Raw genomic sequence first — 26,380 nt, 5'->3', positions numbered from 1 at the left:
ACTTGCCAATGACCTTGAAACTGCCTGCATTCTTAAAACAACAAGTAGGGACTCTGTCAAATCATGGAGGGAGTGGCAGCTTTTCTCGTGTGAGCCTTCACTGACATATTCTGGATTTCATCTTCCAATTCTAGATTTTTAGGGACGATTCTCCACACCCTGATCTCCTTGGGATTTCAAGCCATCCTCATTCTTTCCTGTTCTGTCCAAATTTTCTTCTTCTTTTCTGAAGCACTTTTTACCCTTTAGGGTTCATAAACAACCTTTAAGACAGAGTGACTCTTATCTCTGTAGTTGCTCGCATACACCACACCCCCACACGTAGTCAGTGCCCACGTCACAATAATAACGGCCAACCCTTAACGGGCACTGACCATAAGCCAGGTACTCTCCTAAACCTTTGTGTGGATGGATTCATTTCTTCCTCACAACTCTATAAGGCAGATCCTAAGGAGCGGTGGGGGGTGGGGGGGGTGGAGAAAACTGAAACAGAGAAGTCCGTTAACTTGTCTAAGGTCACACAGCCAGTAAAGACAGAGGTGGGATTTGAAACCGGGCAATACAGCTACAGAGCTTATATGCCTAACCACGTAACCATTCCAGTTCTTTATAATTTTACTGGCACTGGCACGGGCATCAGAATAATATGCCAAGTTTCCCACTCACGAGCTAGAACAGCAGTTCAGAAAGTGGCTCTGAGTGAAAGATCTCGAACTCCATTTTCCTCGGACAGGGTGCTTTCATCAGTCTCCAAAAGGAGAGATGTCAGGGGCAGCAGGGGCGTGACGGCTTCCTGTCTAGCTCTCCTGCCCCAGCAAAGGTTACATAGAAGGCAAGGGCAGAAACACTGGCGGCAGCCACGAGAGTGGGAGAGGGAGCAAAGAGCCAGTGGTGGGAGGGAAACACAAAGCTTTTTCTGAGGAAGAGAAGGGGAAGGGCTTTCTCCCGCAGAGAGGCTACCTATTCCCCCACAAGCAGGGGCCTTGGGAATGAATACATTCCCTTTTACAGGCACCCTGAGGAGGACTGTGAACTTCTACTTCCCTGAGAAGCACCCTGCTACGGACTCTTATCTTGGGGAAGGGGGAGACTCCGAATGTTACCTCCTAGATCTGTTCTCAAACAGCCAAGATTAAACAGGTTGCCTCAATTCCCGTCATTATGCTGCTCTTCGGGTGCATGGTTTATGGCCTGGGCTTAGCAAGGTGCCTGTGGACTGACTAAACCACACAGAGCTGGGGATTCGGAAATGGACACAGGCAGAGTGTGAATGGACTGAGCAGGATGGGTTGTGACAAGACCCGTATACAGAGCTCTGGGTCTACTGGCAATATGGCCATCAAGGCTATGTGAGTCCTGCCACACACACATACACGCACACACACACACACGCACACACGCACACGCCTCTTTGTACCTATTCTGGACAATACAGCAGGCAACTAGGCTTAAAGGGCTTATTAGAATTCCGACTTGATAACCTTTCCCTTAATACCCTTGAGGCTGGCTCCTCCCTCCCCCCAGTGTTTTGTGTCCAGCCAGGCCGACAGCCTCACTTGGGTGTGTGGTCCTGTGAGTATATTAATGCTTGTTTCACAGTTAATACTTAGGAATTATTATACGCACGTACTGGCTTTGAACAACTTTTTAAATTCTTTCGAGGACTTAAATAGCATCAATACTACCACTGCCCTCTGGGGAAACTGAACTTCTGAGAAGAGAAATAAAGTTCCTAAAAATCAGTTACCCGTCGGCTTTCCCTGTCCTGCGTATTTGGTATTTACTTGTCTTCACCCTCAAGTACAGCTGACTACGTGGTATTTATTTACCGCGTGGACTTTACTTGGTTTTAAGTTTTTACTTATTTAAGGCATCTCTACACCCAGCACGGGGCTCAAACTCACAACCCCGAGGTCAAGAGTCGCATGCTCTTCCGGACCGAGCCAGACAGGCATGACCCCACGTGGACTTTATTTTTAACAGCTTTAATCCAACAATTTTATCTGAAGAACAGGAAACTGTGATTGTTCCCACATGTCTGGACCCTCGGTATCCTGGGTGCCTGTAAGAGGACTGATCGCAACCCCAGTGAGGCAGGCGGTGGGCTGAGTTCTCTAGTCTCTGCGTTCAATCTCTCATGACAAAGGAAAGGATGATCATACATGTGCAAAGAATAGATTCTGGAAGTTTCTAAACTTACAGCCAGGAAATAACTATTCAAATTTGACTCTCTTGTAGTGCCTAAAACTTCCACGCCCTGATGAATCAGAGTTAACTTGACATCTCAGCCAACTCCCTATTGGCCAAATGGTTCCACACGGGAAGGAAAGAAATCCAAACTTTTTTTTTTTTTTTTTTTAAGAAATCCAAGCTTTAAAGGGAATTACTACACGGGCTTTATGACTTGTGCTATCTTTAAGGAGGTTAGTTTGACTAAGAACGACACAGCTTTTGTTTTATGTTTCTATTATTTAGCTCTAACCCAGCCGAAACACTTACAGTCTGTTTGTGGATGAAACACCCATTCCACTACCAAAACTAGGCAAGTTTAGTACAAGCTATGCTCAGGAGAATCATAACCAAATTAGATATTAAACTATCTTTTTCCTTTCTCCATCATAATTTTATAGTTTATAATTTTATAGTGTCTGGATAGGTATCTCTAGGCAAAATGTGTAATTTAACTCTGATTTTTATTTTAAGTTGGAAAGGCTTGGGTACATGGACTGCTTAGAAAGCACAGTGTTAATTTCTCTCTTCCCGGCTTCCTCCCTCTACGCTATCCCCAAATTGTACCTTATCTCTAAGGAACTATTCAACCTTTGGTCTTTTAGCTGAAGCAGTCAATGAGGCAGGCAAGACAGAAGAATCAGGGTGAGCGGACCAATAACCCCATGTGATGGTAATTAACATTGAGTGGCCTCTGCTAATGTGCTAGAAGAGAGTAAGAACCAGTTCACTGGGCCTTCGTCCTTAATGAGGCAGCGGGGAGCAGGGGAGGCAGGGTTGCCGTTAGATTGGGAAGAAATGATTTGTTGGAAGCAAAAGGAATGGGACGCATCTTAAAATGTCATTGTGGGTGAGATAAGGAATTAGGGTCTTTCCGAGTTCTTAGCCCCGCTTCATCAAGATTGAGCTCTGGAGGTTTCAGAGATGAGGACCCACGCAGTCGACTAGAGTTAAGTGACTAGCCCAAGGTCACACAGTGAGTTAGCAGGAGTAAGAAAATTATAATTCACAGTCTTTGTATTTCTAGTTCATTGCACCAGGCAGTGAAAAAAAAAATACTCTGTATAATAAAGCCCCAGAGCCATTCTTTTTTGACTTACACGAGTTAACAAATTATAACAGTCTCGGCATTTAAGAAAAGTCAGTTTCAAACTTAAAACCGAATTAAAACACAGAGCTCACAGTTACAGTACTGGTCACCAGAGTAAAATGTTCTCTCTGATCATGACTTCAGGCCAACATTAATTAAAAAGGAGAGAAGGAAATGGTGTGTATCTGGAAATGCATTACCTTTACCTACGAGGACAGCCATTATTGCTCACCCAATTCATTTAATATTCAGTATTTCATCCAAAAAATATTCCTGGATTACTTACAAAACACCAAGCCCTGCAGTAGACATGGGGGTATAATAGTGAGTGAGACAGACAGACACAGAGTCCCGGTACACTCACAGGGCCATCAAGTCAGCAACTATCTCCCACACTGGTCAGGCTCCCTTGTCTAGGACACGCCCTTTTATCCCACTTATTTATGGGCAACAGTCCCCCTCCCCCGGCTCAAGTTCATAAAAAGAGAAACCAAAACCCGGTTGCTCCAAAGTCCCATTACAACTACATGTGTGATCCCTTAAGAACAATTGATACTTATTTTATCTCTATAGGGAATTCAGGCCTATTTTTACTAAGTGCCTAAAACACCCTTCTTTAATTTATGTGCCTAATTATCCCCTTCTTCTTTTTCTAGTCACTCCTCATACAGCACTTTTCTCAAAGCCCTTTTCTTGACTACAGTTAAGACCCCAGGAGGTGGCTAGGCTAGTAAGTGACCCAGGGACCCTGTATACTCAAAAGCCACATCACCTAATTGTCATCTTTATTGTGCCCAAAGTAATTCCCTGGGCTCTCCTGTTTGTATGGTTTCTGGTTTGGACATATCTTAACATTTGTAGATGATTTTCCAGTCCTGAGGAGGGTTTGTAAACAGGTGATTTTCATAATTCTGCTGTTTCTTGAAGCAAATTGTTGGAATCTGTCACTGTTTTGTTTTGTTTTGTTTTTTTAAGATTTTTATTTATTTATCTGACAGAGAGAGAGATCACAAGTAGGCAGAGAGGCAGGCGGGGGGGTGGGGGGAGTAGGCTCCCTGCTGAGCAGAGAGCCTGATGCAGGGCTCGGTCCCAGGACCCTGAGATCATGACCTGAGCCGAAGGCAGAGGCTTAACTCACTCAGCCACCCACAAGCCCCAGGAATCTGTCACTGTTAATTAATTTTTCTTCTGGTCCTTATTTCTAATATCTGGGTGGATTACTACTGATATAAAGAAAACCAAAGAGGTACCTGTTTGGCTCAGTTGGTTAAGTGTCTGTCTGCCTTTGGCTCAGTTCAGGATTTCAGGGGTCCTGGGATCAAGCCCCACATCAGGTTCCCTGCTCAGCGGGGAGTCTGCTTTTCCCTCTCCCTCTGCTCCCTCCCCCGCCCCCCACTGCTTGTGCTCTCTCTGTCTCTCAAATAAATGAATAAAATCTTTAAATTAAAAAAAAAAGGGCAACCCTCTCGGGTCCCCTCCTTCTTCGGGAGCTTTGTACTATCACTCAATAAACCTTGCTTTGCTGCCCTCAACTCTGCCCCGTCTACCTCTTCATTCTTCAAAGCAGTGTGACCAAGAACAGCAGGCACCGAAGGCAAAAATCCTACAACATGTGCTTCTAGAAATTACTAAATGTATCCCTAAATTTGTCTGTCTGAAGAATGCTATTATAACACTTCACCATTGTTTACTTCTTCGTTTTCACCAGAAGGTAAGCCTTCTAAGGGTTAAGAATTCTAATTAGTTTATGTAATTAAAGCTACTAGAAATAATAAGGGAAACAGCTCCACATGCAAGCAAAGTAAAATGTGTGCTTTAATGAGGAAAAAGAGTCATAGAAGGCTTGTGCAAAATAAATTTTGGGGAAGGAAAAAAAAAAAAGAAAGAAAACTGAAGATAGGCCCTAAAATGGATCATGCTCCTAAAATTCCATTTTGTATCAAAGAAAACCTATTTTCTAAAAATCTTTCATTCCTTTAAGGTTTCCATTTTAAGAAAGCTCTACAGGTCACCGTACAGGGACATAATAGTGTAATGTCGGCAATTCCCGGGGCCCTGCCCCACTAGAGGAAAGTGTAAGTGACACGAACCCATGGACAGAAACCAGGTCTATGTCAAGGAGCCCCAGTCTATGGGGCTCGTGTCGGAAGCAACAGAGGGCAATTAAGACTTCTTACTCCTCGTCCTGCAAGGTCTCCTCCTCCTCCTGGATCTGGAACTGGTTCTTCACGGGAGCCAGGGTCTCCGTCTTGGCGTTGTAGTTCCGAAAGCAGACATTGAGCTTCTCATCAAATTCGTTCACGAGGTCCTCCATGGACTTGAAGCTGATTATTTCGGAAGAAAAATTCTCCAGCTCAGAGAGGGAGGGGTCCTCTAGATGGTGGGGAGATGAGCCGTAGAAACACTGTGGTTTCTCCTCCCGGTCGTCTGAGCAGCAGGGCCGAAGGTCCTCGAACTCTTCATCCAGACTCACCAGCGGGGCCTCCATTCTTGCCCAGCAAGAGGACAACGGCAACTCTCAGTTGATCTAGGAGAAATAAACAAGGTAACGTGAGCTGGGCTGGGTTTTTGTGACAGCTCTGCCGGGGAGCCATAACCAAGTCGTCCCTGACTCTAGATCCCTCTGAGACTGAAGATTCCGCTTGCCAGGCATCCATCGTGGCTGCTCACTGTTATACACGGGAGACGTTCAAATAGGGTCGTCCGTGTGAGTAACCTAAGTGGAGAAAACTTTGGAGACAGGCCTGCTTCCAGTTCCCTGCTCCAAAACACAAAGCAGAGTGGTTAAGACGCAGGCCCGGACCACACTGCCTAGGTTTACATCCTGTTCTGACCCTGACAAGTTGTAGCCGGACAAGTTGCTTAATTCTCTGGGCTTCCTTTTTTTTTTTTCTCAAGAAATAATCATCTACAAGGGATTGTCTGATAGATTAAGGGAGTAAACCCAGGTAAGTGCTTAGAACTGTATCCGGAAGATAATAAACATCATTGTTGTTCCATATGTTCTCCATTTAATATTATTATTATTATCATTACTATAGGTCCACATTCTTCACCATGTGCTCTGAGAACCAGAAGTCTTTCATAACTTATTTGGTGGCAGAACCTGACCTGACCTCACTTGGCAACTAAAGCTGATCTACACGAATATAAAGTTGCTTATGGTTTTAATTTATTCCATTTAATGTGTTTTGCTGCAGAAATATTAATGTTTTTAATTATGGCGATTGCTGCCCCAATCCCCAGGAGATGATATGCACAATATGCACTCTATTGCTGCTTTCAAAATGCCTGGCCCTAAGGGTTTTGGATAGGAATTCATGGACCTGGATATTACTACCCTCGTCAATCAATCATAGACCAATAGAGACTTTCAAACAAGCACCTGAGCTCTTCTAAGACACAGAGCTTCTGTCTGGGGTTAAAGGAATGGATCAAATGATTGGTTATCCTGAAAGAGAGAGACCCAGCTAACTGCCCATGTGCTCCAAGGCCAACCTCCATAACCATCTCGGGCACACGCTGCGGAAAGGCTGCACACTCAGGCCTGCTTTCTTTTCCACGGCTCTGGGTCCTCCTCATACACTGCCTTTGACCGCGATATATCCAACCATGTGGATATCCAAGTCCCTCCCCAATTCTAATTTCAATCCCTCAAGGGCACAAACATCTCTGGACATCCCGTATGGCTTCTAGCACACACTGCTGTGCAGCTAGGCAATCAATCAATGTGCACTCAACAAGAAATGATCATTTGTCCCCCCACATACAGTTTCTCATTTTCAATTTCAAGCCGCACAGCATTACTGTCTCTCATACCCTTCCCTCCCTATTCCACTTCCTTCCCCATAACGTGGAAAGGCAACCAAACTCTTCTCTCCTGTCTGTGTGATTGCTGGTCCAATTAGATGCTGAAATTGGAACCACCACCTGAGAGAACCGAACAGATAACAAAAACCATGGGTTTTGCCCTGCAAGTGCCGTTCTCCATCTCTGTCTATAAAACTTAAACTCTAAATGAGTGAGGCAAAGGTCATGCCAGGCCAGGACCGAGCCAGCTCTTACTGGGATTGTACTGGGATTAAGCCAGTTACCATCACATCCCAACAAAACACATTCTAAGTATTTATGGTTTGCAAAGGCAATATGATAAGACATAAAAATAAAGAGATATAAAAGCAGTATGGTATCTTGGAAAGAACATATGCTCAAGAGCCAAAGAGACCTGCCAATGTGTGGCTAAGTGACAAGCTTCATGGGTCCTGATTTTCTCATCTGTTAGGATATGAAGGTGTTGGTGTAGAGCTAATAGTTTTGGAAGTTAATTTCAATAACTTATTAATTAACAATCTTAATTTTAACAAAATATTTAATAATGTATTTTATTGGATCCAATATATCCAAAAGGTTGTATTTCAAAATGTACTCTATATTTTAAAATATTATTGAGACTGTTTCCATTCCTTTTTTGTACTCAGTCTTTGAAATCCAGCGTGTGTTCACTGTACATTTTCCATTTGGACTAGCCACAGGTGGCTTGTGGCTACCATATTGGATAACAGAACTATAAAGCAATATGCAACTAATTCGCAGTCAAGGGTTCTTCATCTAGGGTCTACAGACACCTAAAAGGGCTCTTTGAATATAACTATCTTTTATGCACTTAAAAACATATTTGGAGGAGAATCCCATAGGTTTCTCTACATTGCCAAAGGGGCCAATAGCACAAAAAAGACGGAGAATCCCTGAGTGTCAAAGTAAGTTGAGAAAAAGTCATAGAGTACAATAGGAAGCAAGGAAAGGCTTTACAGATGAGGGATTTGGAGGCACCTGGGTGGCTCAGTCATTAAGCATCTGCCTTTGGCTCAGGTCATGATCCCAGAGTCCTGGGATTGAGCCCCGCATCAAGCTCCCAGTTTGGTGGGAAGCCTGTTGCTCCCACTCCCCCTCCCCCAGCTTGTATCCCCTCTCTCACTCTCTGTCAAATAAATTAAATGAAATTAAAAACAAAAACAAACAACAACAACAGATGAGGGATTTGTTGAGGACTAGAGCAGAACTCTGTGATGGTTAAGAGCCTGGACTCCAGGTTCCCCTTCTGATCCTATCACTTCTTAGGTATGAGACCTGGGCAAATTATCAGCCTCTGATAAACTTGTGCCTTAGTCTCCTCATCCATAAAATGGGGTTTAAATAATATTTTGGGGTGCCTGTATGGCTCAGGCGGTTAAATATCCCACTCTCGGTTTGGGCTCAGATCATGATCTCAGGGTCACAAGATGGAGCCTCGCATCAGGCCCCATGCTCGGTGTGGAGTCTGTTTAAGATTCTCTCTCTCCCTCTCCCTCTGCTCCTTCCCCCTGCTCATGCTCTCTTTCTCTCTCAAATAAATAAATAAATAAATAATTTTTTTTTTAAATAAAATAAAATGGTATTTAAATTGAATGTTATTTTGTAGAGTAATGAAGATAATCTTTGAAAGTGCTAAGCACAATGTATGGCATATGTGGTGTCCAATAGATGTCAATGATTTTAGGAAAATAAGGATAACTCAGTTTCATGGAAAGGTAGGGGGAGGGTGGTTCAAGTAAAAAATAAAATAAAGTAAAAATGACCCCTGCCGTGACAGTCTATGTGCAATGCTCCAAATGTTGATCAAATGGGAGAACCATTGCTGCATAAATTTTATCACCTTTTTTTCGATGTATTTGGTCAAAGGTTCTTGGAACACGGGCCCCATTTCAGGGAGACATGAAAGCTAACTGGCTCATGTTCCGGATATTTACATTTCCTTTAAATTTGTACTCTTCTCTAAGAGAGAAGGGGGAGCGGGAAAGAGTAAGTGATACCAATGGGGGGCTAGTTTGAAATGGCACAGTCCATACTATTAACCAGCAACAAGAGAATGATCCAACCAGAATCTAAGACAAAGACTGAGTTTGGGGTGTTGGCAACAGGAGGATTATGCTGAAAGCACCTATCCTCAGCCCAGGCAGCCTCTGGAGGAAATGGATTCACCTAGATGATTATAAAAGAAGAAAGGGATAGCACAGCCCTAGAGTTCTGAAACACGGTCATAGCCTGATTTCTGTTCATTGATTCACGCCCAGGAGCCAAGAAGCTCTGCATGAATGACCACCTGGGGACCTGAGGATGAAACAAAAACTGAAAGCCTGCACTGGAAATTGGAAGTCACTCAACACCCAAGTCGAGCCGGGTATTTGTAGAAAGACCCCAGGCTGCGGCAGAGGCCATGAGAGCCTGGCTCAAGGAGGGGCCTCTGGGTGGGCACTGGCCACCCTTCTGGAACCCGTGCCCCTTCTGTCCTTCCTTTAGCTCACTTTCTCTTGCTCTTCTCCCTTGGTGAGGTGCCTTTGCACTCCCACTGAAATATCCTACTCTTGCATCCTGACAAGCTCTCCCCTGTCTTCACTCCCAGCTCATCTCAGAGGCCTCCTCCCTGAAAAGCTAGGGTTAATGCAATTCAGAGCTTATCCTCTGTCTCTACACTTCCCAGATGATTTTTTTTTTAAAGGCAGGAAGAATGGCAGAAAAAGGGAACCGCGGAAGGGTCACCTTGTCTTTTTCACTCTATCCAATAACAGCGTGCAGGACTAGACTTTGATTATGTCCTATAATCTACTCCATTTATTTTGGCTCCCAATAGATGGTGTAATTTGGAAAAGAAAAGACGGTTCCAAGCGTCACGGAGACCCAGTAGGAAACATAGAAGCCTCTCCCTTGCAGCATAATGATGCAGCTTGGGGCTGCAGTAACAAATTTTCACTCCCTGCTTTGCTGAGCTGAACAGAGAGAAGCAAGAGCAGAGAATTCACCACCGCCTCCCCCTGCTGGGCCCCTGCACCTCCACAGAGGCCCCAGTCCATCTCCCCCTTCTTCCTATTACCTACCCCATAGATCAGTTATTTCTAGCCCCTAACCCACCTCATCCCGAAAATCTGCCCTGCACTGATCCACCGCGGCTGTCCCACTGCTACTCAGCAAAACCAGCCAGGATACAGGACTGTGCCAGCTTCCCACAACGAATGTATTTTGTTGCATAGAAGTCAGCAACCCCTTTGCGTTCTGCTTCCCCCCTCTTCCTCCACCTCCTGCTGCTCCATTCACCCTCATTTCACATCCCCCTCCTCCCCACTCCGCCCGGGTCTGTTGGGGTAAAGAAAGGCTTCTCCAAACAGCACAATGGCTGGCGCTCCAAGAAAGCTGGGCTCAGCCCGCGCAGGCCGCACACAGACTCCACGGCCCTTTGGCCAAGCAAGAGCGGGACACGGGAGTGGCAGGGAGCTCCGCGGGTGTCCAGCGGCGACAAGGGAAGGGATAGGCAAAAAAGAAGAAGAGAGGGCTGGGATAACACGCCCGTCCTGGGGCTCTGTCAAGCCTCGCGCCCCTGAGCCCCAGAGGCCCTGGGCCCACCGGGGGGCAGCCCTCCCCCCCAACCACCACCACCCTCGTCCTTTCTCCGACCTGTTCCGTAGTAAAACAATCGCTCCCGCAGCGTCTGCGGCAGCTGCCAGCGGTTCTGACACTGCAGGAATGCATGGTCCTGGGGACGGGCTCGACACCCCGGGAGGGGCACAGGCGGGTGCGGGGTCAGGCTCTTAGGGACATAGATGACTCGGGGGCGTTTAAGAGTAGCCGGGCCGGATAACGGTCCAGGGAGCAGGTACAGTCCCACTGCCCCACACCATCCGGCAGCGTTCCCGGTTCCCCCAGCCCCCAGCCCGCGCCGCGCCTCCCTTCTCTCTCAATCTCTCTCTCTCTCTCTCTCTCTCTCTCTCACACACACACAGACACACACACACTCACACACACACTCGCACGCACACGCACGCCAGGCCTGGCTGGGGGGCCCAGGCTCTGATCTGATGATGCTTGAAGTGCCCATCATCCCACAGCTCCCGGCCCGGGCGCTGCGCTCCCTTGAAGGGCTGGGCAGGAGGGCGACGGCCTCGGGGCTCTTCCGTTCCAATTCCAGGATGGGACGGGATGGGGGCGCGGGGCTGCGGCGCCCCCGGACCTGCTGGTGGAGAAGCCCCAGTCGCGGGGCCTCTCCTTCACCACCCCCGTCCAACCCCCACCCACGGCAGTGGGTCGGTCGGGCTAAGGTCGCCCCCCGCGACGGCACCTGTGCGGGTCCTGACGGAGGGAGGCGGATATCGCGGGGCTCAGCGGGACACCCCCATCCACGGGCCGCGGGGAGCGGCCGGAGCACAGCGCGGCGGCGGCGGCGGCAGCGGCGAGCCAGCGAGCGCTCCCCCCGCAGCTCGGCCGGCGCCCGGCTCCGCTCCCCTCCTCCACCCCGCCCCCTCCGCCCCCTCCCCGCGCTCGTGTCCGGGCACTCGGGGGCGCGCCCGCGCTCGGGCACCCGCCCGCTGGCACGCGCCGGGCCCGACGTCATCTACTCGTTAGCATTCAGAGCCTTCCTTGCAGCATGTGGCCTGCCTTTATTAATATTTATGACTTACTATTTCTCCCCCCTCTAACATTGGACTTTCTTCTGCCCTCATGAATATTCAGCAGCTCCAAGATCTGTGCGTGCTGTAACTCCCAATAAGGATACCTCACAGCGCCTGACACTGTAGATTCTCCATAAAAACATAGGCAGGTGGCTGAGTGGAGGGGCAGGTGGATGCCCTCCAATAGACCGAAGACTCCCCTGGCCTTTTTTGGGCTCTGACTCATTCCACTCTATTGGGGACCGAGGTCGGCAAGCTGAGGGATGGCTGGCAGCCCAAACCCAGCTCAGACCTCCAGCCAAAAGTGATAAAGGCGTTTACCGCCCAAAGATTCAGGATGAGAGCTGGATCCAGGCTGATAAAGCTGAGTGAGGTTTCTGGCACAGGAGGACTTGAGGTAATAGAGAATAATCCACCAGGGGATTATAAGGAAGGCCCTGGGGTCTTATGAAAATTGACTCCTCATTCATTTATCTTGTCCACTATGTGTAAGTCTGTGCTTACAGGTGCTGTCAGCACAAAGTCTAATAATTCACCAAAGCAGACGACTGAAAGCACAAGATCTGTAGGTATCAATGGAAGGCACCCAATGAGCATGTCTCCTTGGAGAACCCAAACACTTTGGTCAAGTTAGAGATGAAGTCAGATAAACTGGCAGGTGTGTGGGGAAGGACCTCTGGACCAAGCTGAGAGCTTCAGCTGAAAGGAGCTGCAGCCCTTTTTCGCTCATTTATGCCTTCATTCCACAGACATTTCAATCATGAGACAAAGGTGGAACAAGGGAATAAGGTCCCATTCAGAGGAGAGCAAGAGTTGGTCACTTTGCCCTCCAGGGGGCATCAACCAGATAGAGTGGGGGCTGGGTCAAAGATCCATGATTCAGGGTGCCTGAGTGGCTCAGTCAGTTAATGACCTGATTTTGGCTCAGGTCATGATCTCAGGGTCATGGGATCAAGCCCTGGGTTGGGCTCCTCGCTGCGTGTGGAGTCTGCTTGGGATTCTCTCTCCCTCTCCTTCTGTCCTTGCCCCACTCACTGTCTCTCTCTAAGATAAATAAATATTAAAAAAAAAAAAAAAAGAGAGAGAGAGAGAGGGGGTTGGGTGTCTGGATGGCTCAGTCGGTTAAGGATCTGCCTTCAGCTCAGATCATGATCCTGGGGTCCTGGGATCAAGTCCCACATCGGGCTTCCTGCTCAACAGGGAGCCTTCTCCCTCTGCCTGCCTCTCTCCCTGCTTGTGTGTGCTCTCTCTCTCTCTCTCTGACAAACAAGTAAAATCCTTAAAAAAAAAAAAAATTTAAAAAGAGGGGACCCCAGAGTCTGCTTTGTTGGGATGTTACCCAGTTCTGTGACTTAGGCTAGTTAACCTACTTGTGCCTCATTTCCTCTTCAGTAAAATAGAATAAATAAATAGCACCCACCTCCGATACCTGTTGTAGGATTAGAGTTACTATATGTAAAGTACTTTCTTTCAGGCACAATAGAAGGCACTACAGTCTTGGCCAGTATCCTTTTTAGGAGAAGCTTGGGGACACTGTACCAGAGGCCACCTTCTGTCCTGATCTTCAAAAGCATGAGAGAGGCTTTCAAGGAAGCACAGCAAAGTGATAAATAGCTTGGGCTTTGCAGAAAATTTAGGGTCAAACACCAGTGTTCCATGTATCAGCTGGGGACCTTGCACAAGTTACTTGCCAGCTCTGAGCCTCAATGTCCTCTGTAAAGTGGGGATTCCAATATCTCCTACAAGGTGGCTGTGCAGATTAAATAAAATAATGCCCACAAAATGCTGAGCATAACGCCTGATGTATAGTAAGTATTCAATAAGGGAATTCTGTTGTTCTTATTTTTGTGAGGACTTGGAGGAACTAGAAGTTGATGGTTGATATTCTAAGCATCTGGAATGAGAATGTCCTAAAACACGAGCAAGGTTATCCTCCAGCAAACATTTTTTTTTTTCATTTCATTGTGGTAAAATACACACAAGATAAAATTTAGCATTTTAAACATTTTTAAATGTACAATCCAGTGACATTAAGTACGTTCATATTATTATTGCCACCATCACCTCTTTCATCCCAAACTGAAACTCTGTATAAATTAAACAATAAATCTCCATTCCTTCTTCCCTGCACACTCTGAAACCACCATTCTACTTTCTGTCTCTATGAATCTGACTGTTCTAAGTTTGTCTTTCTGTGTCTGGGTTATTTCACTTAGCATACGCTTTCAAGTTTCACCCTTGTTGTAGCATGGGTCAGAATTCCATTCTTTTTTAAGATGGAATGATGTTCCATGGTGTGGATATACCACATTCTGTTTGTTTTGTTTTGTTTTGTTTTTTAAGATGTACTTATTTATCTTAGAGAGAGAATGAGAGAAAGTGAGTGCATGAACGGGGGAGGGCCAGAGGGAGAAGGAGAGAGAGAATCTCAGAGCCCCTGCTAGGCAGGGAGCCCAACTCAGGGCTTGATCCCAGGACCCTGAGATCATGACCAGAGCCCAAATCAAGAGTCAGATGCTTAACTGAGCCACCCAGGTGCCCCTAGCTGAGGAGATTTTTCAAGAGTGAAAAATGTGGCCTGGCATCTCCTTGCTGCTTAGGGTAAAAGGCAATGAGGAATGGAGGCCTGGACCCCCCCCCCCTACTCATTGTGTTGCATGTAAAGTTTCTGAGAATTTCATCCAACAGAAACACTGCCAACCTGGGCCCAAAGGATTGGGGATGGGATGCAATGAAGGAAGACTGTTTAACTTCTGAAATCCAGAGTCAGGAAACAGGGTGATAGAGAGAGGCACTCGGCCGTGAACATCTGGTATCCTCCAAGAAGAAGGAAGAACGACTCTGAAGGTGGGGTGCCCACTCTGGGCCTGGACGATGGTGCCCTGAAGCACAGGAGATCATTCTCAGGCCTGGAAATCTCATGGAATTTGCCCTGCTGGGTTTCAAGCTTGTTTTAAACCACTGGTCCTTTTACTCCTTCCACTTCCTCCCTTTCAGAGTGGGAATGTCTATCTTCTGTCTGTCCTTCCCTTGTATTTTAGAAGACAACCAGTTCCACCGGTCCCTAGAGGGAGGGCTAATTTGCCCAGGGCATATCACACCCACCATCTCACCCATATCTGATTTAGATGATCACATTTGAAACTTTCTGAGTGGATGATATTTTGATGAGATCTGGTTCATGTTGAAATGGGTTAAGACTTGGGAATGTTGAGACGGAATGAATGTGTTTTGCACGAGAGGATCAGAGGGCAGACTGTAGTGGTTTGGATAGTGTCCCCCAAAACTCATGTCCACTCATGTCTTAGTCCATTCAGGCTGGTATAACCATGTACCACAGTCTGGGTGGCTTATAAACAACAGAAATTGATTTTTAGTGGTTATGGAGGCTGAAAGTCAAAGACCGTGGTGCCAGCATGGCAGGGTTTCCAGGGAAAGTTCTCTTCTGGGTTCCAGATGGCCACTTTCTGACAAAGTAGAAGGGGCCAGGGCCTTGGGCCACTTTTACAAAAGCACGGATCCCATTCAAGAGTGCTTTGCTTCATCTGTGAGGTTTCCCAAAGGTCCCACCACTGAGTACCACTACACTGGCCGTTAGGTCTCCAATCTGTGAATTTTAGGACACAAAAATTCAGACCCTAGCAACCCCAAACTTTAGAATATGACCTTACTTGGAAATAGGGTCTTTGCAGATGTAATTAGCTAAGATGAGATTACACTGGCTTAGGGTGGGCCTGAAATCCAGGGACTTGGTGACATTGTTAAAGTGGTCTCAAGAAACTAATACAGGGGCACACCTGGGTGGCTCAGTGGGTTAAAGCCTCTGCCTTCGGCTCAGGTCATGATCTCAGGGTCCTGGGATCGAGCCCTGTATCGGGCTCTCTGCTCAGCGGGGAGCCTGCTCCCCCCCACCCCCCGCCTCTCTGTCTACTTGTGATCTCTGTCTGCCAAGTAAATAAATAAAATCTTAAAAAAAAAAAAAAAGAAACTAACACAGGATCCTAGAAGAATTATATAAGATAATTCAACATTCACCTCATATTTAAAACTCCTGGGGCGCCTGGGTGGCTCAGTCTGCTTTTGGCTCAGGGCATGAGCCCAGGGTCCTGAGATCGAGCCCCACATTGGGCTTCCTGCTCAGAGGGACGCCTGCTTCTCCCTCTCCCATTCCCCCTGCTTGTGTTCCCTCTCTCGCTGTGTCTCTCTCTGTGTCAAATAAATAAATAAATAAAAACCTCCTATGTGCCACCCATGTAAAGCTTTGGCACAAGACCTAGCAACTACTAGCTGTTCATGAAGTGCTGCTTATATGTTACATAAAGGTTTCCAAAATCTTCCTTGGGCTGGGTAAGTAGCGCTATCCCCACCTCCCCACATCTCCAGTCCCAGGAAGTCCAATTACACTGACACATTCTAAGAGCTTTTAGAGCCTAAGAGAGTTTCCAAAGGACACTCCCATTAGATAAAGTGATCAGTGCTTTAAAGAAGATATAAAGTAGGGGTTTTGAAAGACTGTATTTATTTCTTTGAGAGAGAGAGAGAGAGAGCAGGTGCAAGCGCGCCCAGGAGCATGAGCACCAGTGCGGGGAGGAGCAGAGGGAGAGGGAGAAGCAGACTCCCAGCTGAGCAGGGAGCCCCACCCGGACTTGGGACTCGGGATCATGACCTGAGTGCAAGGCAGACATTTAACAGACTGAGCCACCCAGGTGCGGCAGATATAAAGTGTTTTAAACAGAGTTCTATGACTGCTGTGTGATGGTGGGGAAAAGAGCAGGGGGGTTGCCTGAAAACCTTGGGGCAGGTTTTCTCCAGCCCAGGCCTGTTGAGTTTGGATGATCTCTGTTGGAGGCTGTCCTGCGTGTTGCAGGGAGTTTAGCAGCCTCCCTGACCACTAGGTGCCAGTAGCATCCACCCAGTTGTAACAACCAAAAATGCCTCTGGATTTCATCAAGTGACCGACCCCTGGAGGGGAAAATCACAAAATTACCCGAGTCAAGCACCGCTACCTTAGACATAGGTCTTTAAGGGGTGAGTGGACGGTCTGCTAGCACAGTGCTACGTTTCCCACAGAGAGAACCAGCAGAACCAAAGCTTGGGTTATTTGGAAAGACATACATGTACCTTTTAAGTAAGAAAAACTGAGGCTGGGGGCACCTGGGTGGCTCAGTGGGTTAAAGCCTCTGCCTTCAGCTCAGGTCATGATCTCAGGGTCCTGGGATGGAGCCCTTCATCAGGCTCTGCTCAGCAGGGAGCCTGCTTCCCCTCTTCCCTGCCTGCCTACTTGTGATCTCTCTCTCTTTCTGTCAAATAAATAAATAAAATATTTTTTAAAAAAGAAAAGAAAAACTGAGTCTGGTCATAGGTTCAAACTGCTGGCTGTGGGAAATACAGCATAAAAAATTTTGCTAAAATCACACTAGGACCATTCTAGGGGCTGATTTTAGTTCCTGAACTGAACTTATTTTAGTCCCTAATTTACATGATAGAATCAAAGAATCTTGGAGGCTATAGAGCACTTAAAGGTCATCTAATAATCTAACCTCCCACCTGATTCAGAACCCAGTATCCCTCCTGGGTGATGTTAGATACCTCCTGTGATGAGAAACCTGACCTTGCAGGGTAACACATTCCTTTTTGTTGTTTGGGTTTTGTGCTTTTAATGGCTTTCAGGGCTAGAAACAGCTTGTTATCGTTAGAAATTCAGTGATAGCACGATATGAACTGTGCTCGTTCTACTTGATTTTCCTTAGAAGGACCCTTCTGGAAGAAGCCAGTTTTCCATGGCATTCTGGAAATGAGCTGCTGAGTCTTTTTTGAAAACCTACGTCAATCACAGCCCAGCAAATAAAGATGAGCTCATAGCTGCTAACATTTTAAGGCTGCTTGATTTTTTCCATCACTGGTAGCTCTCAGACACCAACATTCAATTCCAGCCCATATTCATCTCCATCCTCAATCTCCAGGGTTGATTAAACTCCCTGATTTGTTTCCACAAGGGAAGTGGAATATTCCCCAAGATTCAAAATGTATTCATACCCATCTAGTCGGTAGGTAATTACTCTCCACCACAAAGCACAAGCCCCAAGAACAAGAGCACATTACTTTCAAAAAGAATAAGCAGCACTATAAAAATTGACAATAAATCAACCTCAAGAATAATTACAAATTCCAGAATAGTCACCTCTGTTACCTGATGAAAAATGACAAAATACATGAACTAGTTGGCAAATATTAAAGAATGAGATCCCTTAAGATATTGGAAATTCCCTTCAGTGGAAATATGACAACAATTTTTTTTTTCTATAAAGAAAATACTTGGCTATTTCAGGAAAGGAGAACCCACAGATTTTAATTGGAAAAGGAAAATGAGGTCCCCGGTGTGGGGGAAGCTTTTAGATCTACAGTGGTCAAAAAAGAAAGGTCGTTCATCTTCCCCTCTCTGTAGCTACCAAGGGATTTATCAGCATGATTCAGCATGTGCCGGGGTGAATGGGGACAGAATAGGCTATTGTGTCCTTCTCTCCTACTACTTAACCACAGTGTCATGATGGGAGGCCACTCACGAGATGGTTCCGGTCCATGAGTTTACTTTTCGATTAATTTTTGGTTCTTCATGCATCCACCAGGTCAAGCAGACTTGGGACTCGTTTATATATAAACCTCTGAGGACTGACTCCCCCTGTCCTCTATCTCAGATATTCTCTATTTTATGCTCCCCAGGATACCCTGGTATTCAGAAATGTGATGATTCAGAAATGAACTTGAGGAAATGAAAATGCCAATTAACACTGTTATTTCCCTATACTGGTCTGGCCGCACAAAAATCACTTCACCGGCAAACCGTTCCCTGCCCCGCCCCACCCAGCCAGGCCCAGCCCCGTGTGCTCTGCAAATTCTGCCCCAGGCCACAGCTGTCCTCCTTAAGACTTGACTCTGAGTCACGACAGTATTTTCCCACCCTGTAGAAATAAGGAGCAAAGAACCCCCAAAGTCTCACTTTCAGCAGTTAGGCTTTTTCCACCAAGTCATTGTCGCCAGGATTTAAATAAACCAGTCTCTTCTAGTTGTCACATCCTACAAGGTGAGAGCTTCACAGTGTTGAACACCAAACCCCAAAGAAGAGTTATGGTTGGTGATGAGCAAGGGGCTCCCCACAAATATACAGACCAAATGACATCCTGCAAAATTCTTGACATGACATGACATCGCAACTGGGTCTTGGGGAGCTGTCAGAGGAAAAACCCAGTGTTGGATATGGATCAGACCCCTGGGATGCGTGGGAAGAAGTCAATGATGCAAACGCACAGGGCTTAGAAACGCACAGGGCAGTTAGATATAGGGCAAATGTAAATAAGGAAGTTTTATTTACAATCTACAATCATGTATGACAATCTATAATCATCCAAAATCTGTTGATTTTGTAGGTTTGCATATTGAGAAAAATCCAGAATCTTTCCAGGTTAAGAATGTGTTTGTTCATTGGGTCCAGTGGACATGAAGGAAATGGAGAATGTATACATCAAAGGAAGCTCACTTGTTACCTATCAGAAGAGAAAAGATTACCCCATAATCTAATGATGATTATTCTTTAATCCTTTTGTAAACTTTGTTTAGAACAGAAAACTATTTAATCTGTATTAAATAATCCAGCTCTCTATACTTGCAAGATCTAGGAAAAATTCTCAGTCTAGTGTTTCATAGAACTATATGATTATGGCTGATCTGATTATCTGGACCACATTACAAGAGAAGAAAATTAAAAGGGAGGGAGGAAAAGCAGAAGGGTGTGTGATGTTGGGAAACACCTAGCATAAGCTAGGAGTCAGGTATTTTGGATTTTAGTGTCAACCATTAGCTAGCTCTGTGATTCATGGAGAAGTACTTAGGTTTTCTTTTCTTTTTTTATAAAGATTTTATTTATTTATTTGACATAGAGAGAGAGAGATCACAAGCAGGCAGAGAGGCAGGCAGAGAGAGAGGGGGAAGCAGACTCCCCGCCAAGCAGAGAGCAGAGAGCCCAACGTGGACCATGACCCGAACCGAAGGCAGAGGCTTAACCCACTGAGCCACCCAGGCGCCCCATACCTAGGTTTTCTGCCCTCTGTTTGCTCATCTACAATAGAAAGAGTTTCAAGTAAGATCTTTTCCTTCTCTTAAATGTAATCAAACTAAACTCTATGTTTTCCTTCCAAAACCAATCACAACATTTTATTTAAATTGACTCCAAATTCAGAGGGATCTTGGAATGTCTTTAAATTCCCTTCATTTGTGTGTCCATTTGTAGACTCCTAAGTATTTCGCATAGGTATTGGAAGAAAACAAGATGGCACAACGCTTAGTTATACAAAACCCTAAGGAGAGAGCCAACTGAATTAAATCTACATACTAACTCCAAATTGCATTTTATTCAGGGATATCCTCTAACCCAGCTTCAGTTGCTACTGAGTCATAAGAATGATTTATACCAAATGGAGGTTCTTGAATACCCCCTTCTAGCATTGCCAGATTTACCAAACAAAATATAAGATACCCAGTTAAATTTGAATTTCAAATAAATAACGAATAGTTTTTTTTAAAAGAAGTATGTCACAAATATTGCATAGAATAGACTTGTACTAAAAATCTATTCATTGTTTGCCTGAAATTCAAATTTAACTGGATGCCCTGTATCTCCATATTTTATCTGGCAACCCTACCTCTACCCTTACTTCGGTGGAGATAAGCAAATTGTAAATGACGGGTGTGTGTGTGTGTGTGTGTGCGCGCCCGTGGGCATGTGTATGATAATTAATGAGTTGCATACTTTTGTATAGCTTTTCTCAATAAGAAAATTAAAACCAATGTTTCTAAATGGTATTTTTAATTGCCCTTGAGGACTAAGTCTGGTCTATATATCATTGTTCCTCTCTCTCTCTCTCTCTCTCTCTCTCTCCTTTCCACACTTATGGACTATCTTTTGTGGGGGTGAAAAATATCTTCCATGAGCATCTCAGAATGCCTTACCTGGATATTTCCAAAAGACTGATTAGACCACTCTACAAGGACAGATGAGTGTAAGAGTAAGGAGAATAGGCATAAAGGAAGGTATAGTCAAGAGAAAAATTTAAAAGAAGTAATGACATCAGCCTCTCTTTCATATTTACCATTGGTTTATCCCATCATAGTAGGCCAGGGGGCCTGATACTTGATCAGTACATACACACAAAAACTTGTACATAAATGTTTGTAAGAGCCAAGACAGTGGGAACCACCCGGATGATCATCTGAGGATGAATGGATAAGCAAACTGTGGTCTATCCATACTGTGGAATATTAGTTAGCCATAAAAAGGAAGAGTACTGACACAGACTGTAACATTGATGAACCTTGGAAACATTATGCTAAATGAAGGAAGTCAGACACAGAAAGCCATAAATCACATGATTTCATATATATAAAATGTCTCGATAAATCCACAGAGAAGGAGACTAGAGGAGCGGTTTCCAGGGGCCGTACGGAAGGGGAATGGTGAGGGGTGGGTAATTGCTGATGGGCGTGTAATTTCTTTACTCTCATCGGGGGAGATGAAAAGGTACTAAAATTAGGTAATGTGATGGTTGTACAAGTCTCTGACCATACTGAAATCCATTGAATTATATACTTTAAAAGGGAGACTTTTATGACATGTGATTCTATCTCAATAAAACTGTTTTTGTTTTTTTGTTTTTTTGAAAGATTTTATTTATTTATTTGACAGACAGAGACCACAAGTAGGCAGAGAGGCAGGCAGAGAGAGAGGGGGAAGCAGGCTCCCTGCTGAGCAGAGAGCCCGATCTGGGGCTCTATCCCAGGACTCTGAGATCATGACCTGAGCTGAAGGCAGAGGCTTTAACCCACTGAGCCACCCAGGCGTCCCCTGTTTTTGTTTTTTGTTTTGTGTTTATTTGACAGAGAGAGAGACATTGATATATGTATATATGTATGGCTTTTCTCAATAAGAAAAGTTAAAACCAATGTTTCTAAATGGTATTTTTAATACCATTTAGGTATTAAAATTAGGGGACACAAGTAGGGTGGGGTGGGAGAGGGAGAAGCAGGCTTCCCCCTGAGCGGGGAGCCCGATTTGGGGATCGATTCCGGGAGCTTGGGACCATGACCTGAGCCCAAGGCAGATGACCAATGACAGAGCCACCCAGGCACCCCAAAGCTGTTATTTTTTAAAAGCCGGTGCATTAGAGAAGATCTTGTTCAGATCTTAGGTGATGCTATGGAACCAAACAGAGCCATTCTAAACAGCCAACAGAGTAACAAGACTTGTGACTATTATTCGGGTGCTTTTCAGGCAAGGAGCTCTAATATTACTTTTTAATTAAGCCCTTTTAAAAATATATGTTATCCGATTTTCACAACATCCCAAAAAGTAGGTACCATTACCCTCTGTCTTGGGAGGAGAGGAAACAGACTCTGAGAAACAGTAATTTGTTTGAGGCTGATACAGGTAGGTGAGACGCAGGGCTGAGTCTACCCCTGGGCCATCAGACTCCTAAGCCCAGGACAGCCCCAGTTCACACCCTGTCCATCAGAGAAACCAGGACCAATAGGGATTCTGGCTAAGCCCAGAAAAAGGAGGGGCAGGGCCCTGCCAGCTGCCCTGCTGTTCTCTCCTTCCACTACAGAAATTTTTCCTTCCCAGTGGATCTTGTTTGGTTTTTGTTTTTACTGCCTTCCTTTTTTTTTTTTTTTTAAGATTTTATTTATTTATTTGACAGAGAGAGAAATCACAAGTAGGCAGAGAGTCAGGCAGGGGTAGGATGGGGGGAAGCAGGCTTCCTGCTGAGCAGAGAGCCCGATGCGGGGCTCGATCCCAGGACCCTGAGATCATGACTTGAGCCGAAGGCAGAGGCTCAACCCACTGAGCCACCCAGGTGCCCCTTTACTGCCTTCTTTGCCTTCGTCAACCTGGTTGCATGACCTTAGATGCTGCTTGGAAATTTCCTCACCCCCAGACATCTTTCATGAAAGGTGCTTGGACTCTCAGAGCCCTACCAAAGCCCTACCAAAGTGTGGTATTTGGCCTCCAATCAAAACTTCAGGTCAGAATTTGCCCACATGCTGTGGGATGGTTTACTCTGTGTCTCCCAGCCCCTGTTCCTTTCTTGGTGCTGCTGAGGCACACTTTAGTCCAGAGAAACATCAAGAGGTCTAGCTCCTGGTGTCCAGTTTGGCACAGAGTCCTACCCCTAACCCCCTGAGCTGGATGATAAAGTGAGCTTTGCATTTGATCAGGGGCTTGTCCTTGAGGCGGGTCAGAGAGCTGGGCATCTTTCCTCCCCGCTTTTCCTTCCTCAGCAAGAAGGAGGGCTGCTTCCCCCTCCCCTCTTCCACAGGACTACCTCCCACCACTTCCATCCCTCCACCCTTTGCTGACTTTCACTGGCTGCCAGGTTGCCATGCCAATAAGGTTCCCATGGTTACTAAGCAGAGCTGCTACATTCCCATAGGCGCTGACTGTCTACCCAAAGAGAAAGGGAGACCATTATGCCTCCAGGACAAAAACAAGGGTCTCAGCCCAGGGAATGTCAGAGGACAGATCTTGTTACTCTCTGATGTCTCCAGGCTGGACCTTGGACCAATTCCCATTGCCTTCTCACCAATTCTCTCTTCCCTAAACCTAGAGAGAGAGGTGCCTGGCACTAGTTCAAGTCCATTGTTTGGCCTAGTATGGAGAATGAATAGACATGGCATTGTGAAGATCAAGTTAGTATGTAAATATACTAATACATCTGGGCTCTTTGTCGAGCTGGGAAAATGACAAAATGTAAAACATGCTTTGCTCTATCTTCAGTTGGATGTCTTGCCTGGAAATCTGCTTTTCTCCTTATGGTGTTCCTCCTTGGCTTGACTCTCTTAGGTCACGCCATATTTTTTTGTTTTGTTTTGTGGGTTTTTTTTTTTAATTTAAGAATTTTTTTTTAATTTTGTCTATTTATTTGACAGAGAGAGACACAGCAAGAGAGGGAACACAAGCATGGGGAGTGGGAGAGGGAGAAGTAGGCTTCCCGCTGAGCAAGGTGCCCTACACAAGTCTCTATTCCAGGACCCTGGAATGGACCCAAGCCGAAGGCAGATGCTTAATGACTGAGCCACCCAGGCACCCCTTGTTTTGTTTTTTATTTATTTATTTTTTAAGATTTTATTTACTTATTTGACAGACAGAGATCACAAGTAGGCAGAGAGACAGGCAGAGAGAGAGGAGGAAGCAGGCTCCCTGCCAGGCAGAGAGCCCGATGTGGGGCTCGATCCCAGGACCCTGGGATCATGACCTGAGCCAAAGGCAGAGGCTTTAACCCACTGAGCCACCCAGGCGCCCCTTGTTTTGTTTTTTTAATCAAAGTGTCTTTTCTCTCAAATATAAAGAAATTCATTTTAATATAAAATTCAGAAATAGGGGCGCCTGGGTGGCTCAGGGGGTTAAAGCCTCTGCCTTCAGCTCGGGTCGTGATCTCAGGGTCCTGGGATCGAGTCCCGCGTCGGGCTCTCTGCTCTGTGGGGAGCCTGTTTCCCCCTCTCTCTCTGCCTACCTGTAATCTTTGTCTGTTAAATAAATAAATAAAATATTTTTTTAAAAAAATCAGAAATAAAGAAAATAAGAAAAAATGATTTACAGTTCCAAAATAAAAATATTTATTTCATTTTAAAAATATACATTTTTCAGGGAGAGGGGGCACCTGGATGGCTCGGTTGGTAGTGATTTGGGGGCTATTTGTTCAAGCCCCACTTAGGTGTAGAGATTACATAAAAGTAAAATCTTGGAAAAAAAATAAAAATAAATTAAAATCTTGGGATGCCTGAGTGGTTCATCGGTCAAACATCTGCCTTCACCTCGGGTCATGATTCCAGAGTCCTGGGATCAAGTCCCGCATCAGACTCCTTGCTCAGCGAGGAGCCTGCTTCTCTCTCTGCCTGCTGCTCTACCTGCTTATGTTCTCCCTCTCTCTCTGACCAATACGTAAATAAAATCTTAAAAATAAATAAATAAAATATTAAAAAATAACAATAAATAAAATATACATTTTTTGTTGTTACTGGGTTATCTTATGTTGTAAAAAATTATTTTTTAAATGTAATTTACTTTAAATTTTGCTATGGTGAATTTTCTCTCTGCATTTATCAGTTCAAAAAAAATGGAAATTCATAAAAATGAACAAAAACTTATTTACCTTCAGTGCCTAAAAGCAGGGCATAAATTTCTCTTTGAGAAAAGTGCTTCTCCCCAATACCAGTGAGAGAAAACAAACTCTTACCTTTGAAGATGAGAAATCACACCAAGATGGGCTTGCATAAATAGATCTTACTAAAATAGCCCTTATCTTCCATTAGTTCCCCTCTATATTTCCTAGTTACTTCCCGACAATGTATTGTCCCTTGAAACTTTGTTCAAACTTTCCTTTAAGAGAGTATATAAGTTCCCCAAATTAAATGCTTCCTTGATTTTCACTCTTTTCTGTGATCTCTTATGCACATGAACTAAGTACCTTTTCTCCAGTTACTCTATCTTTTGTCCATTTAATTCACAGCCTCCAGGTACAGAACTTGAGAGAATAGAGAAATTTTTTTCCTTCCTAACGCACTCGTGTTCATAGAAACATTATTCACAACAGACAAGAGGTGGAAACAACACAAATATCCATCAATGGATGAATGGATATACAAAATATGGAATATACATACAACGGAAATTTTCTGAGCCTTAAAAAGGAAAGAAATTCTGACACATGCTATATAACCTTACATGTATTAACCTTAAATATAAAACTGTCAGTCATTTTACCAGTAAAAAAAAAAAATGGGTTTATTCACGAATATCAGAGAATAGACACCTGGGATGAGCAAGCTCTGGCAAAACCATAGGCAAGTCTACAGAACAAAGGGGAGGAAGGCTCTTATAGAAGAAAGGGGGAAGTTGGAAGCGTTGCTCTAAACAAAAAGTCCATTAGAGTAACCTGGAAGACTGAAATATAGCGGCTTTTCATTGGCTGCGCTATGACTCTCTCTCTCTTTAGCCAGGCTGTTGCTAGGGGAGGAGGAAAGCTTGCCATTCTTCTGCTGGGATAGTGAAGTAGCATCAATGGGCAAAGTTCATCTCTTCCTGTGGGTCTGCAATAAACAATGAGTGACGGGGCATGAGAGCTCCCCCTGCTGGCCTGCCAACTCCTTTCTAAGCAAGGTTTCCTTTCTTTTTTTTTTAATTAGTTATCTTCTATTTTAATTTTACAGATGCTCAGAGTCATACAACATGTAATTGGCAAAGTTGACATATAAACACTGACATTTAAATTTTAGAATCTGAACTTTTTTAACCACAACTCGGTGATGCCTCCAATTATAACATATAATAAATAGCACACTGGTGTATTATTTGAAATTAAGCAAAGGGGTGAGTAAATATGGTATCTGAGGGCAATAAAAAGAAAGAAATCAGCAGTTTTGGGCAACTACCATATGCCAGGCACTGTACTGTTTGCTTTACTTGTATTATCTCATTTAACCTTCACACACCTACTATGAAGCAGATACTATTTTTTTATTTTCCATTTTATAGATG

At 45.0% G+C, this 26,380-nt stretch overlaps 1 protein-coding gene across 2 annotated transcripts in view; it reads right to left on the bottom strand.

Moving 5' to 3' along the window:
• The window catches only part of FEZ1 (fasciculation and elongation protein zeta 1), a 44,378-nt gene extending 32,737 nt beyond the window's left edge, over nucleotides 1–11,641 (bottom strand). Inside the window, exons 1-2 of one of the 2 annotated variants that reach the window (XM_080815857.1) lie at nucleotides 11,466–11,641; nucleotides 5,497–5,846 (exon numbers count right to left, since the gene is read on the bottom strand). In XM_080815857.1, coding sequence (XP_080671983.1) covers nucleotides 5,497–5,807 — 311 coding nt within the window. In that variant the 5' untranslated portion in view covers nucleotides 5,808–5,846; nucleotides 11,466–11,641. Of the gene's footprint in view, nucleotides 1–5,496; nucleotides 5,847–10,804; nucleotides 11,107–11,465 lie in introns of those variants that run through there. The other variant, XM_080815858.1, reaches the window with a different exon arrangement.
• Nucleotides 11,642–26,380: the final 14,739 nt, after the last annotated feature.

This window comes from Martes martes (genome assembly GCF_963455335.1).
Source record: "Martes martes genome assembly, chromosome: 10".
Lineage (NCBI taxonomy): Eukaryota > Metazoa > Chordata > Mammalia > Carnivora > Mustelidae > Martes > Martes martes.
The sequence above is the reverse complement of the archived record's forward strand: the minus strand, read 5'-3'. Positions and strand labels throughout refer to the sequence as shown.